This window comes from Sphaeramia orbicularis, chromosome 15 (assembly GCF_902148855.1).
Source record: "Sphaeramia orbicularis chromosome 15, fSphaOr1.1, whole genome shotgun sequence".
In the NCBI taxonomy this organism is placed as follows: domain Eukaryota; kingdom Metazoa; phylum Chordata; class Actinopteri; order Kurtiformes; family Apogonidae; genus Sphaeramia; species Sphaeramia orbicularis.
In genome coordinates, this window is record NC_043971.1 from 37,390,070 (window position 1) to 37,407,371 (window position 17,302).

General features: G+C 33.7%; 1 protein-coding gene across 1 annotated transcript in view; it reads left to right on the forward strand.

Moving 5' to 3' along the window:
• LOC115434149 (attractin-like protein 1) overlaps positions 1-17,302 on the forward strand; it is a 765,420-nt gene that overhangs the window by 233,728 nt on the left and 514,390 nt on the right. Inside the window, exons 16-18 of the mRNA XM_030155899.1 lie at positions 60-247; positions 6,127-6,340; positions 10,466-10,657. Of these exons, the coding sequence (XP_030011759.1) occupies positions 60-247; positions 6,127-6,340; positions 10,466-10,657 (594 nt within the window). The remainder of the gene's footprint in view (positions 1-59; positions 248-6,126; positions 6,341-10,465; positions 10,658-17,302) is intronic.

Consider the following 17,302-nt stretch of genomic DNA (forward strand, 5'->3'; position numbering starts at 1 on the left):
GGAGCTGTTTTATTCTTCTGAATGTGTTTATGCTGTTTTTTCTGTCTGTGTCCTTCAAGGCCAAGTGTGTGGCGAGGGTTGGCATCACGTTGGAGAGGCCTGTCTGCGGATCAACTCCAGCAGAGAAAGCTACGATAATGCACAGCACTACTGCAAAAACCTGGGAGGAAATATCGCCTCTTTGGTCACAGACAAGCAGGTCACTTTTGTTCTGGAAGAGCTGCAAAAATACCAGCTGGAGGACAAGGTGGGTGGTCGGCAAATATATTCAGTTGTTGTTGGTCATGTTGAGACTAAAGCATAAAATACAAGCATGAGCTATTTAAACCCATAAAGACCCAAACATCCATCACCGACCAAAAACATCCACTGATCTAAACTGTTTAATACCTGTTGATCCATTAATCCTATCAATACATGTAAATAACTGGTGTAAAATCTAGGTTTTTTTTTATCTTTTCGTGGTCATCAGATATGACAAATTTGGACGTTTAGAGGCTCCATAGTGAACATGGAAACATCGTCATCTTCTACAACATTGATTCACTAGTAAAACCCATGGAATTTGATAAATGAAAGTGGATAAAGATACTTGGTTTATGTTAAGTTAGTAATATATTTTGCTGAATTTTGAATTTACCCTGAGCTTTCATAAACACCTACATGATGAGTAAATTGAATATAAGAAAATACAGGATTTGCACTGAAAAATTCAAAATTCATTGAATAATAGTATTATAAATGTTGATAAATCACTTCAGAAAGATTAGATTTAGAGAAAAAAAATCATTTGGAAGTCAACATAAAATTACTTGTCTTGTGTTTCAGTGTAAAACACATCAGTGAACACAATGTAAACTAACTGCAAAGAATAAAAGAAAAACACCAGCATGTTTTTGGATCTTTAAGTATAATTTTTTAGTTATTTTTAGAAGACAGTAGTTGCTTTTCCATCAATCCTCAAATTGCGCGAATATAACTTGTGCATAAAAATTTGCCTAGTGAAAAAAATGACAATTTCACCAAAACTCTTAGTTTTTTGATGAAAAATTTTTGCGCTTGCAAGAGGTGGTTTTTTGGATGTAGCAGAATTGGTATATCGCGCAAAACTGCAATGGAAAGACCTTTTTGCGCAACTGGAGTCACATGAACAACAAAAAAAAAGAATGTTGATGGATGTTACAACAAGTGAAGAAGAGTTTTAAAACAAACATGGCGCTGCATGTGCGGACACGAAGAAACTGAATCATTTTTAAATTTAGTACAGGTTACAGTACAGGGTGGGCAATTCAGTTTCCTATGGGGCCACATGAGAAACTTGAGAAACAGTTGTTAAGAGCCGGATCAATACATTTGCAGCTCTCCTTAATCTCTCTCTCTCTCTCTCTCTCTCTACATATATATATATATATATATATATATATATATATATATATATATATATATATATATATATATATATATATATATATATATATATACAGGGTGGGGAAGCAAAATTTACAATGAACATTTAGTTGTTTTTTCTCAGCAGGCACTACGTCAATTGTTTTGAAACCAAACATATGTTGATGTCATAATCATACCTAACACTATTATCCATACCTTTTCAGAAACTTTTACCCATATGAGTAATCAGGAAAGCAAACGTCAAAGAGTGTGTGATTTGCTGAATGCACTCGTCACACCAAAGGAGATTTCAAAAATAGTTGGAGTGTCCATAAAGACTGTTTATAATGGAAAGAAGAGAATGACTATGAGCAAAACTATTACGAGAAAGTCTGGAAGATACTATTAAAGAAGAATGGGAGAAGTTGTCACCCGAATATTTGAGGAACACTTGCGCAAGTTTCAGGAAGCGTGTGAAGGTAGTTATTGAGAAAGAAGGAGGACACATAGAATAAAAACATTTTCTATTATGTACATTTTCTTGTGGCAAATAAATTGTCATGACTTTCAATAAACTAATTGGTCATACACTGTCTTTCAATCCCTGCCTCAAAATATTGTAAATTTTGCTTCCTCACCCTGTATATACACATCCATATATATATATATATATATATATATATATATATATATATATATATATATATACTTTACTATAATACAAAAACAGTAAATGCAACAATACAATAATAAAATGAAAATGTGGAGCACAGAATACAACTATTTAATGAATATTCACAAAAAGACTTTCGAAAATGTGCAAATCCAGCGCTACATTAACTTTACATGAAAAACTATAAATGCATCCAGCTTTGTTTGTTTGCATATCACAGTTCCTTTTCTTTTTCTTTACCTCTGACTTCAGTAAAGAAAGACTTACAAGTCCATGTCTTGTTAAAAACTCTGCATTCGGAATCAGTCTTTCTTTTTTTGGCGTTAGCTGACATCTTCATGGGCTGAAACTGACCAACAAACCAACCAGTGCATAAGCCTTATGCAAGTACAGAAAGTATGTGTGAAAAAACGGTAAATTAGCAGATCCTTTCAAATAAAAGCAGTGGCGTTGTATTGGTTATGTCTATTATGATGATACATATTTGCATTGACTTTTAATTTGCCAATGACCTCATGTGGGCCAGTTAGGGTCAGCTGTTGGGCCTCACAATGGTCTGGGTTAGAGGGATAATGAGCATTCTAGAATCTAAACAACAGATATTTATGTTCGCCGCCATGTTTATGGAATCTTCTTGTGACGTCTCACGATAATAAATAAACAAATCATCGCATTTGTGACTTAATGAAAAAAAACAACATTATGCACTTCTGTTTTTTCGACATTCAGTAAATATCAGTAATGTTTTGCGCATATGTCCAATGGAAAAGCAGCTAGTGTGGTTGCAGAATGTGACCGTATCACAGTTTGGATGAAAATGTTTGAATATAGTTAACTTTTTTCTTTGGATGATTAAATATTTCGACAGATTCAAAGGATACTGAGAACTGTTCTCACCATATGAACCATGTGGATTTCCTTTTTTTTTTTATTTATTTTTTTGGTCCTGTGGAGTTCAGTGTTAAAAGAAAAATAGTCTTGAGCCCACCATGAAGCAGGCAAATCTGTCCACTCATGAGTTTTGGTCATAATAAGCCCAGACGGCTGAAACAAAAAGAAAAAATGACAGGCAGATTGTAAACGTTTGGGGGATTGTTGAAACGGCTGCTTCTCATTGAGCTGTTAGTCAAACTCTGGTTCAGATCAATGGGCTCTCACACAGACTGGAGAGTGGATGTGTGATGTTTATGCTATAAATATCAGCCAGACCCTCGTGTGTATGACCGCACACACTTTTTGATAAATTTGAATCGTCAAGAGCGATGTGAGAAAATATTTGAACACTGGTAATTGTAGGAAGGTTTCTGTCTGTGTATGTTTTTTCCAGCCTTGTGGTGCTTTAGGTATAATGACTTGAAAGCTTTTAAGTTATTACTTTGGTCTGAGCTAACGTCCTCTCCCTAAAAAGTCATTATTTCAACTAAATTGGAAAGGATCTTCAACGGAGATGCTGACTTGGGTGTATTTTCGTACTCACATGCAGTGTACATGACAAGTGTTTCCAGTGTTTTTCAGATTCTCATTACTGATATAATATTTACACTCAGTGGGAGGCAGGAGGTTTGATTTTTTATTTTTAATTTTAATTTTTTTTTTTTTTTTACCACAAAACGCTGTAACAGTCTTTACTACAATAGTTCTTATTAGCAATTATGAAACAAATCACATTAGTGCTGTCATGTTATAATTAAAGCACCTTTTGAAATAGGCCTCAGTCAGCTGATATAATTACAGATCTTTTCAGAATCATCAGTTAATGAGTTTATATTTCAAGTTTCTGCTTTTACAGCAGTTGCATTTGTTTGCAGGAGGTTTGTTTTGAGTTTAGATTTTTATGCTTTACTACTTCACTATGTGTGCAATATGTGTTTGTACATATTATAATGTGGCTTCTGTACACACTTTGAGTTATGGTGCCTATTCATTTGAGTTTTTTCCCCCTGTATTTCTAGGACACTGCCTCTGTGTGAACTGAATGTAATTAAGGCTCATTATTTTCCTTTTGTGTTTCGTAAAATGAAAAAAAGAGAAGCGGTCATACTGTACTCGAAAGGGTTTTTTTTTTTTTTTTTTTCAATAACTGCAGTACATTCATCCACATTTGGTCCACAGTTGTATTAGTCAGGCACATTTCAATATTAACCCATAACGACCCGGTGCTACTTTTGTGGCAGAACCCAAATGTATTTTTCTCTCTATTTTAACCTTCCTTAAGTGATTTATCACCATTTAGTCTTATATTGTTCTCTGTATTTGGCTTTTTTTCAGTGAAATTTTTTTTTACTATATTTGATTTTCTATTCATGTAGACAACCATAAAAATTTTTAATTAAAGTTGATATCAAAACCAGAGAAAACTGAAGAAAAAGTGACTTTTTCAGCAAAATATATCATTAACTGAACATAAAACAAGCATCTACATCAAAAGTCACTGATCCAACTCCATGGGTTTTACGTTGAATCAATGGAGTAGAAGATCACAGTGTTTCCATGGTAACTACGGAGCCTCTGTACAGGGTGGGGAAGCAAAATTTACAATATTTTGAGGCAGGGATTGAAAGACAGTGTATGACCAATTAGTTTATTGAAAGTCATGAGAATTTATTTGCCACAAGAAAATTGACATAATAGAAAATGTTTTTATTCTATGTGTCCTCCTTCTTTCTCAATAACTGCCTTCACACGCTTCCTGAAACTTGCGCAAGTGTTCCTCAAATATTTGGGTGACAACTTCTCCCATTCTTCTTTAATAGTATCTTTAAGAAAGTCGACATTGCTGTGTGATGTTCTATTGGTAGCATGTTCTAAAACGCCCCAAATAGCAGAATCCAGAGGGTTTAGATCTGGGCTAGAAGGCGGCCATAAACATGATTCCCAAAAATTGCTAAAGTTGGATTTGTTGCTGTTGTCAACAAGTGTTTTGGTGTTCTTGTGTAAGATTTTAACTTCAAATCATATTTTACTGCATTTCTAACGGTCTTGTTGTCTACCTCAAGTTCAATTGTCATTTTTCTCATGGATTTGGTTGGATCCTTTAGGATTTTGGATTTGAGAGCTTTAATAAAAGCTTTGGTACGTTTTTTGTTGCTTCCTCCACTTCCAGACTTTCTCGTAATAGTTTTGCTCATAGTCATTCTCTTCTTTCCATTCTAAACAGTCTTTATGGACACTCCAACTATTTTTGAAATCTCCTTTGGTGTGACGAGTGCATTCAGCAAATCACACACTCTTTGACATTTGCTTTCCTGATTACTCATATGGGCAAAAGTTTCTGAAAAGGTATGGATAATAGTGTTAGGTATAATTATGACATCAATATATGTTTGGTTTCAAAACAATTGACGTAGTGCCTGCTGAGAAAAAACAACAAAATGTTCATTGTAAATTTTGCTTCCCCACCCTGTATGTCCAAATGGGTCATATCTGATGACCATGAAAAAATGACAAACTGTATTTTACACTAATTATTTACATATATTGATAGGATTAGTGGATCAACAGGTATTAAACAGTTTAGATCAGTAGATGGTTTTGGTCGTCGTCGGCTGTTTGGGTCTTTTTGGGTTAACCTCCTGTTGAATTGTTCAGTGTCTTATCGGCGCAGTCCTGGGTCTGTCACTCCAGACACTGGCCGTAAGGGAAGGAGATGAATGACAATGGATGCAGACACTTGTTTTTACGTTCAGTTATTGATATCTATGCTGAAAAAGTCGCTTTTTCTTCATTTTTCTCTGTTTTGCTATAAAACCCCTCAACTTTAATCTGATCTTTTATGAGCATCTACATAATCAGTAAATTAAATATAGGAAAATACCTGATTTTCACTGAAAAAAACATGAAATACAGGGTTTAATATAATAAATGATGATAAATTACTTAAGAAAAGTAAAAAAGAGGGAGAAAATGAGTTTGGGAACTACTACAAAAGTTTTTATTACTTACTGGGTCTTTTTGGGTTCAGCTAGTTTGATTTGAGAATGAACCTTCATTTGGTTAATATTTAATATAGAAGTTGTTCATGTGTTTTTTCTTCTCCTCTGTTCGGTCCGTCATGAACCCTGCAGAAGTTGTCTCCTTGGGTCGGCCTGCGGAAGATCAATGTGTCGTACTGGGGCTGGGAGGACGCGTCACCGTTCACCAACAGCAGTCTGCGCTGGTTGCCCAGTGAACCCAGTGACTCCGGCTTCTGCGCCTACATGGAGCGAGCGCAGGTGTCTGGACTTAAAGCCAACCCCTGCACCGCCACCACTGACGGTCTGATCTGCGAGAAACCTGCAGGTGAGAAACAAAGACCACAGGTGGGGGTCAGGCGAACACTTTTAAGACCCTCAAACAGCAAATGAATACAGCTGCAGATATGGATTATTTTTGTAATCGATTAATCTGTGAAATATTTTCTTTAATTCGATTTGATTTAAAGATTTTTTGAATTTGGGGAAAAACATATTAAAAATGTAGAAAAGACAAATACATCCTTTATTCCAGAATCAGCTGAAAAACAACAAAAAATATAAAATTAAAAGGATATAAAAAAAAACAACAAAACAATAGCAATAATAGAAAAGTACATATAAAATAACTATAGATGTATAGAAATAACTCCAGTAACATAAAAGTTAATATGAAATAGACTTTATACAACTCTAAAATATACTATATACAATTTTCTTTCGAGCCTGGTTCATGTGCATGAAAATAAGCGTCCGTGTGAAACACAACAGTGGAACCAATGTTTCTCGGCAGCAAAATTAAAGAAACGAAACTTCGATTCAGGAAAATTATAATCAAAATTTTTTTTTTATCTGTTCCATTAATCCATTAATTGATTAATCCCTTCAGTTCTACAAATTCTAGACACAAGAAAATTAAAAAATGTGGCCAGTGATCAGTTCTTCTAGTCCAAGGGTGGGAAACCTATGGGTCTGGGGCCACATTTGGCTCCTCAGTCGTTTTCCAGTGACTCCTCTGGCTTTGTCAAAAAACATATGGAAATAAACAACACAAGATTTTAACATTTTGCTATTATTGTTGCTACCATAAAATCATTCTGATGTTCTGCAGTTATAAATATGTTGACCAAACTTCAAATGAATCCTAAAATAGAAGTAGTAGAAGTTAAACATACAGGGTGGGGAAGCAAAATTTACAATATTTTGAGGCAGGGATTGAAAGACAGTGTATGACCAATTAGTTTATTCAAAGTCATGAGAATTTATTTGCCACAAGAAAATTGACATAATACAAAATGTTTTTATTCTGTGTCCTCCTTCTTTCTCAATAACTGCCTTCACACACTTCCTGAAACTTGCGCAAGTGTTCCTCAAATATTCGGGTGACAACTTCTCCCATTCTTCTTTAATAGTATCTTCCAGACTTTCTCGTAATAGTTGTTGTCAACAAGTGTTTTGGTGTTCTTGTGTAAGATTTTAACTTCAAATCATATTTTACTGCATTTCTAACGGTCTTGTTGTCTACCTCAAGTTCAATTGCCATTTTTCTCATGGATTTGGTTGGATCCTTTAGGATTTTGGATTTGAGAGCTTTAATAAAAGCTTTGGTACGTTTTTTGTTGCTTCCTCCACTTCCAGACTTTCTCGTAATAGTTTTGCTTATAGTCATTCTCTTCTTTCCACTATAAACAGTCTTTATGGACACTCCAACTATTTTTGAAATCTCCTTCGGTGTGACGAGTGCATTCAGCAAATCACACACTCTTTGACGTTTGCTTTCCTGATTACTCATATGGGCAAAAGTTTGTGAAAAGGTATGGATAATAGTGTTAGGTATGATTATGACATCAATATATGTTTGGTTTCAAAACAATTGACGTAGTGCCTGCTGAGAAAAAACAACTAAATGTTCATTGTAAATTTTGCTTCCCCACCCTGTACACTACTTTTTATTTCAGGACACTGTAATAACAAACGACAGCTCCTTACAAAGTTATCACTTTGAGCTAAACCATATTAACCCTTTTTAGGGCACTAATTGAAATACTCTGAAATTCAAAATTTCAACCTTCGTGTGCTGTTGGACATTGTCATCTACCTCCTTGTCGGTTGCCACGACAACAGTCTCCCTCCTCTTGCCATAAAACATCCAAGCAGCACTTGCTAAAAAGTAAACACATGCAATAAAACAACTGTTATAAGGTCATAAACTGACAAAATCACTCATATTCACTATTTACAGCTTCAAAATGTCTATAAAATCTCTATTAATCACTGTACAGTGCTATAAAAACTGGCACGCTTCTTGACCTCACTGAGGCATGGGATTGGCCACAGATTTAATATTTGGGTAACACTTTAAAATAAGGGTCCCTTAATGAATGTTAGTTAGCACATTATTAAGCATTAATTACCTGTTTAATAATATATTATCAATTATTATTAAGCATTACTTAGCATTAGGTAACATATTAGTTAATATATTATTAAGCCGTTAATTAATGTTTACTACTCAAAGTTAGTTCATAAACTGGTACCAGCAATTACACTGGGAATGAAGTAGCAGACAGGTGGCCTTCTCAATCCCATTAGTAAATGATTACTAGAGACATTATTAACGGCTTACTAATATATGAACAATGTTTTAACCCTTTCATGCATAGTGGTCACTACAGTGGACAGTTATTCTACAGCTGTTCTTTTGTATATTCATGGATTTTATTGTTTTAGTTCCATATCAGCCAACACAGTGGACGCCTATGCATCATCCCATACACTGCAGTTCGTACCATTACTGTAACTTTGCCGTTCTAGATAAATCTGATCTGCACTAACATGTTTGAGAGTAAATCAATTGCTTGTCATTGTTAAGAGACTGTAATTAACCATTTTTCTTAAATAAAAAGTTTTTTTTTTTTTTGCACATTATCTCCTTAAAGTGAGTAATAACTAATATTAGAGTAGCAGCATTTAAAAACGTTTATTTCATAGTTTTCACTCAGTGTATCAGTAAACACATGCTTCTTTGCTTCAAAAATCAAATGCATGATGTCTAGCTGAGTGGATATTTTTGCAACTCCGTGAAAAATAGGTTCATAAAAAATTTTCAATCGCATTGTTTTTTTCATGCCTAAAGAGGAATAAAAACACTCAATATCTTGATTAGGGTCAAAACACGGTATTCAAAATCTCTCTGACGGGACATTTTAGAGACAATTTGACCCACATTTTTACTTTTAAATTCATTTTTGCTTTAGTTGGACCATAAGGGATTATCCAAAACAAGGAGCAGCTACTTTATATTGAAATAAATGTTGGAATGGCAGTCAAAGTTTGCTCTCTGACTGGACATTACTGTGTTTTGACCCATTAAAGTTCTCAGAATTCATGCATGAAAGGTTAATTAATGCTGAGTCGTACTTACATAATGATAACTAATGACATTATTCAACTTTTAGTAATCTTTAATAATTTATTAACAAACTTTGAGTCGTAAACATTAATTAACGACTTATTAATGCATTAACTAATATGTCACCAAATGCTAAGTAATACATAATCATGACTGATAACATTGGGTTACAAGAAAATGTTTTTTGCAAGATGTCTAGGTTTTTTCAACTGAATTAGGACCATTTTGCACCGCTAAATCCAAAAAATGACATCTGTTTTTCTCAATCAGGTCAGGTTTTTTTGCTAATTTGATTTTGAAAAATTTCATCTTCTCACAAAATATAATAGTTAATACCAAAATAAGATTGGTAAGCACACTTTATGAAACTTGTGACTTGATTCCTGTTAGGTACAATGGTGTATTCACCGCAGATGTAGCACGTAATACGTCAGGCTTATTTTTGCAAGATCTTCTAATCAAAGCCCTTTCATTCACCTGTAATATTAAAAAAAACATTAATCATAAATTGGCAAAAGTAAAATCTTCAGAACTCGTTTATTGCAAGAAATATGAAAGAATTTTGTATCATATGATGTGAAAATGCCCATAAATGTAAGCAAAAATGTTAAAAAGCCAATATGTAGCATAGTTCAGAAAGTTGACCTGACTGAGCAAAATTAATGTGATTTTTGGATTCAACACCAAAATTATACTAAATCAGCTCAAAAAACTTAAACAATAAATTTGTTGTTGACCAGTGTAATATATTAAACAGTTAATTAATGCTTAATGCACTAACTAATGTTTATTAGGGCACCCTTATTATAAAGTGTTACCAATCTTAGCGGAAATTGCCAAAAATGGTCATTTGCTCAATAAAGGGTTTAGGACATTGTTTCTGCTTCAGACAGATTTTCTTTTTTGAGTTTCTAAAAGTGGTTCTTCGCATATTAAAGGCTGTTGACCCATGTCCTGGTCTGACTCACACTAATCTCATGCTGTGAACCTCCATTTAGACTTTTACCTCTGTTCTGTTTGTCCTTCTGTTCCATCATTCAGGGAATCTACAAAGTCAGAGCGCCCGTCCCTGTAAAACGCCATGTGCTCTTCGTACCAGCTGTGCTAACTGTACCAGCCAGGCCATGGAATGCATGTGGTGTGGAAGTACGCAGCGCTGTGTCGACTCCTCGGCTTACGTCATCTCCTTCCCTTACGGCCAGTGTCTGGAGTGGCAGACCCAGGACTGTGCTGGTAAGACACTGAACAATGAACAGAAGGTGTTAAAAGACCCAAATTAATTTTTCTCTTTCACATTTTGTAAGTGATTTATCACCATTTATTATAATATTATACTCTGCATTTTGCATTTCTCCAGTTTTAATCAGCTATTTTTCTATATTTAATTCCCTGATGATGTAGATGTTCATGAAAGTTCAGAGTAAAGTTGAGGAATATTATATCAGAAACAACAAAGTGAGTTTTGCAGCAAAGATCAATAACAGACTGTAAAAACAGGTGTCTCCATCCACTGTTATTCATCAAAATCCATGGCACTTTATTTGCCATCATATCTCCGTCTGTTTTCAATGAAAAGAACGTAATGAGTTTTTTTGTCAGAGTTCAGCCTTTCTGACATTAATCCTTAACCCATGAAGACCCAGTGCTACTTTTGTGTCAATTTCCAAATGAAATTTCCCCTATATATATAACCTTTAAGTGATTATCACCATTCATTATAATATTATCTTCTGTATTTTGCATTTAATCAGTATAGATCAGGTATTTTACTGTATTTAATTTACTGATCATGTAGATGTTCATAAAATCTCAGATTATAGTTGAGGGTTATTATACAGGGTGACACAAAAAAATGGGAACTTTTTAACAATCCAATAAAACCAAGAGTGATGGAAGAAAAATATTTTATTCATAGTAACTGAAACCTTAAAACATGCCATTTAAGAAACAATGATGGAATTTTCATTTTTTAAAAATTACAGGGTGACCCAAAAAAACGGGAATTTTTGAAGTGCGTATTGGCAGACATGAGCAAGTGGCAGCACTGCGAGACAGTGACCTTGAGCAAGTAAACACACCCCCATTTTAGTAACCATTGGCGGCTGTGCGAGAATTGTTCGGTAACCATGTGATCTCAAGATTCGGTAACATTCCCTGGCCCCCTAGATCGCCAGATTTGTCCGTTTGTGATTTTTTTCTTGTGGGGTTATCTCAAGAGTAAAGTGTACACGACTCGACCAAGAACTCTGGATGAGTTAAAACAGAGAATTCGGGATGAAATTCACAGTATCCCAGCTGAGATGTTGCAGCGGGCAATGAGGAATCTCAACAGCAGATTTCAAGAATGCATTCGTACAGGAGGACGCCATCTACAGGAAGTAATTTTTAAAAAATGAAAATTCCATCATTGTTTCTTAAATGGCATGTTTTAAGGTTTCAATGACTATGAATAAAATATTTTTCTTCCATCACTCTTTGTTTTATTGGATTGTTAAAAAGTTCCTGTTTTTTTGTGTCACCCTGTATTAGAAACAGAAAATTCAAGAAAAAGTGACGTTTTCAGTAAAATCTATCATTAACTGAACATAAACCCAGTGTGTCCATCCACTGTCATTGATCCAACTCCATGGGTTTTACTGGTGAATCAGTGTTGTAGAAGATAGCATTGTTTCCATGGTAACTATGGAGCCTCTGAACGTCCAAATGGGTCATATCTGATGACCATGAAAAGATGACAAACTTTATTTTACACCAGTTATTTGCATGTATTGATAGGATTAGTGGATCAACAAGTATTGAAAAGTTTAGATCAGTAAAGGCTTTTCGTCACCAGTAGATATTTGGGTCTTTATGGGTTAAAGACCCACAACTATTTTCATAACAACTTCCAAATGATTTTTTTTTTGTCTTAAGTGATTTATCACCATTTATGTTAATATTATCCTCTGCGTTTTGCATTCTTCAGTCAAAATCAGGTATTTACCTATATTTAATTCACTGATCATGTAGATGTTCATAAAAGTTCAGAGTAAATTCAAAGGTTATTAGACCAAATCAGTAAAAAAATTATGAAAAAGTGACATTTTCAACTAAATATATCCTTAGTTGAACACAAAAACAAGCATCTACATCTACTGTCATTGATCCAACTCCATGGGTTTTACCGGTGAATCAATGTTGCAGAAGATGATGATGTTTCCATGGTAACTATGGAGCCTCTGAACGTCCAAATGAGTCATATCTGATGACTATGAAAAGATGACAAACTTTATTTTACACCAGTTATTTACATGCATTGATAGGATTAGTGGATCAACAAGTATTGAAAAGTTTAGATCAGTAAAGGCTTTTCGTCACCAGTAGATATTTGGGTCTTTATGGGTTAAAGACCCACAACTATTTTCATAACAACTTCCAAATGATTTTTTTTTGTCTTAAGTGATTTATCACCATTTATGTTAATATTATCCTCTGCGTTTTGCATTCTTCAGTCAAAATCAGGTATTTACCTATATTTAATTCACTGATCATGTAGATGTTCATAAAAGTTCAGAGTAAATTCAAAGGTTATTAGACCAAATCAGTAAAAAAATTATGAAAAAGTGACATTTTCAACTAAATATATCCTTAGTTGAACACAAAAACAAGCATCTACATCTACTGTCATTGATCCAACTCCATGGGTTTTACCAGTGAATCAATGTTGCAGAAGATGATGATGTTTCCATGGTAACTATGGAGCCTCTGAACGTCCAAATGAGTCATATCTGATGACTATGAAAAGATGACAAACTTTATTTTACACCAGTTATTTACATGCATTGATAGGATTAGTGGATCAACAAGTATTGAAAAGTTTAGATCAGTAAAGGCTTTTCGTCACCAGTAGATATTTGGGTCTTTATGGGTTAAAGACCCACAACTATTTTCATAACAACTTCCAAATGATTTTTTTTTGTCTTAAGTGATTTATCACCATTTATGTTAATATTATCCTCTGCGTTTTGCATTCTTCAGTCAAAATCAGGTATTTACCTATATTTAATTCACTGATCATGTAGATGTTCATAAAAGTTCAGAGTAAATTCAAAGGTTATTAGACCAAATCAGTAAAAAAATTAGGAAAAAGTGACATTTTCAACTAAATATATCCTTAGTTGAACACAAAAACAAGCATCTACATCTACTGTCATTGATCCAACTCCATGGGTTTTACCAGTGAATCAATGTTGCAGAAGATGATGATGTTTCCATGGTAACTATGGAGCCTCTGAACGTCCAAATGAGTCATATCTGATGACTATGAAAAGATGACAAACTTTATTTTACACCAGTTATTTGCATGTATTGATAGGATTAGTGGATCAACAAGTATTGAAAAGTTTAGATCAGTAAAGGCTTTTCGTCACCAGTAGATATTTGGGTCTTTATGGGTTAAAGACCCACAACTATTTCCATAACAACTTCCAAATGATTTTTTTTTTGTCTTAAGTGATTTATCACCATTTGTTAATATTATCCTCTGCGTTTTGCATTCTTCAGTCAAAATCAGGTATTTACCTATATTTAATTCACTGATCATGTAGATGTTCATAAAAGTTCAGAGTAAATTCAAAGGTTATTAGACCAAATCAGTAAAAAAATTAGGAAAAAGTGACATTTTCAACTAAATATGTCATTAGTTGAACACAAAAACAAGCATCTACATCTACTGTCATTGATCCAACTCCATGGGTTTTACCGGTGAATCAATGTTGCAGAAGATGATGATGTTTCCATGGTAACTATGGAGCCTCTGAACGTCCAAATGAGTCATATCTGATGACTATGAAAAGATGACAAACTTTATTTTACACCAGTTATTTACATGTATTGATAGGATTAGTGGATCAACAAGTATTGAAAAGTTTAGATCAGTAAAGGCTTTTCGTCACCAGTAGATATTTGGGTCTTTATGGGTTAAAGACCCACAACTATTTTCATAACAACTTCCAAATGATTTTTTTTTGTCTTAAGTGATTTATCACCATTTATGTTAATATTATCCTCTGCGTTTTGCATTCTTCAGTCAAAATCAGGTATTTACCTATATTTAATTCACTGATCATGTAGATGTTCATAAAAGTTCAGAGTAAATTCAAAGGTTATTAGACCAAATCAGTAAAAAAATTAGGAAAAAGTGACATTTTCAACTAAATATATCCTTAGTTGAACACAAAAACAAGCATCTACATCTACTGTCATAGATACAACTCCATGGGTTTTACCGGTGAATCAATGTTGCAGAAGATGATGATGTTTCCATGGTAACTATGGAGCCTCTGAACGTCCAAATGAGTCATATCTGATGACTATGAAAAGATGACAAACTTTATTTTACACCAGTTATTTACATGCATTGATAGGATTAGTGGATCAACAAGTATTGAAAAGTTTAGATCAGTAAAGGCTTTTCGTCACCAGTAGATATTTGGGTCTTTATGGGTTAAAGACCCACAACTATTTTCATAACAACTTCCAAATGATTTTTTTTTGTCTTAAGTGATTTATCACCATTTGTTAATATTATCCTCTGCGTTTTGCATTCTTCAGTCAAAATCAGGTATTTACCTATATTTAATTCACTGATCATGTAGATGTTCATAAAAGTTCAGAGTAAATTCAAAGGTTATTAGACCAAATCAGTAAAAAAATTATGAAAAAGTGACATTTTCAACTAAATATGTCATTAGTTGAACACAAAAACAAGCATCTACATCTACTGTCATTGATCCAACTCCATGGGTTTTACCAGTGAATCAATGTTGCAGAAGATGATGATGTTTCCATGGTAACTATGGAGCCTCTGAACGTCCAAATGAGTCATATCTGATGACTATGAAAAGATGACAAACTTTATTTTACACCAGTTATTTACATGCATTGATAGGATTAGTGGATCAACAAGTATTGAAAAGTTTAGATCAGTAAAGGCTTTTCGTCACCAGTAGATATTTGGGTCTTTATGGGTTAAAGACCCACAACTATTTTCATAACAACTTCCAAATGATTTTTTTTTGTCTTAAGTGATTTGTCACCATTTATGTTAATATTATCCTCTGCGTTTTGCATTCTTCAGTCAAAATCAGGTATTTACCTATATTTAATTCACTGATCATGTAGATGTTCATAAAAGTTCAGAGTAAATTCAAAGGTTATTAGACCAAATCAGTAAAAAAATTATGAAAAAGTGACATTTTCAACTAAATATATCCTTAGTTGAACACAAAAACAAGCATCTACATCTACTGTCATTGATCCAACTCCATGGGTTTTACCAGTGAATCAATGTTGCAGAAGATGATGATGTTTCCATGGTAACTATGGAGCCTCTGAACATCCAAATGGGTCATATCTGATGACCATGAAAAGATGACAAACTTTATTTTACACCAGTTATTTGCATGTATTGATAGGATTAGTGGATCAACAAGTATTGAAAAGTTTAGATCAGTAGAGGCTTTTCGTCACCAGTAGATATTTGGGTCTTTATGGGTTAAAGACCCACAACTATTTCCATAACAACTTCCAAATGATTTTTTTTTGTCTTAAGTGATTTATCACCATTTGTTAATATTATCCTCTGCGTTTTGCATTCTTCAGTCAAAATCAGGTATTTACCTATATTTAATTCACTGATCATGTAGATGTTCATAAAAGTTCAGAGTAAATTCAAAGGTTATTAGACCAAATCAGTAAAAAAATTAGGAAAAAGTGACATTTTCAACTAAATATGTCATTAGTTGAACACAAAAACAAGCATCTACATCTACTGTCATTGATCCAACTCCATGGGTTTTACCGGTGAATCAATGTTGCAGAAGATGATGATGTTTCCATGGTAACTATGGAGCCTCTGAACGTCCAAATGAGTCATATCTGATGACTATGAAAAGATGACAAACTTTATTTTACACCAGTTATTTACATGTATTGATAGGATTAGTGGATCAACAAGTATTGAAAAGTTTAGATCAGTAAAGGCTTTTCGTCACCAGTAGATATTTGGGTCTTTATGGGTTAAAGACCCACAACTATTTTCATAACAACTTCCAAATGATTTTTTTTTGTCTTAAGTGATTTATCACCATTTATGTTAATATTATCCTCTGCGTTTTGCATTCTTCAGTCAAAATCAGGTATTTACCTATATTTAATTCACTGATCATGTAGATGTTCATAAAAGTTCAGAGTAAATTCAAAGGTTATTAGACCAAATCAGTAAAAAAATTAGGAAAAAGTGACATTTTCAACTAAATATATCCTTAGTTGAACACAAAAACAAGCATCTACATCTACTGTCATGGATACAACTCCATGGGTTTTACCGGTGAATCAATGTTGCAGAAGATGATGATGTTTCCATGGTAACTATGGAGCCTCTGAACGTCCAAATGAGTCATATCTGAGGACTATGAAAAGATGACAAACTTTATTTTACACCAGTTATTTACATGTATTGATAGGATTAGTGGATCAACAAGTATTGAAAAGTTTAGATCAGTAAAGGCTTTTCGTCACCAGTAGATATTTGGGTCTTTATGGGTTAAAGACCCACAACTATTTTCATAACAACTTCCAAATGATTTTTTTTTGTCTTAAGTGATTTATCACCATTTATGTTAATATTATCCTCTGCGTTTTGCATTCTTCAGTCAAAATCAGGTATTTACCTATATTTAATTCACTGATCATGTAGATGTTCATAAAAGTTCAGAGTAAATTCAAAGGTTATTAGACCAAATCAGTAAAAAAATTAGGAAAAAGTGACATTTTCAACTAAATATGTCATTAGTTGAACACAAAAACAAGCATCTACATCTACTGTCATTGATCCAA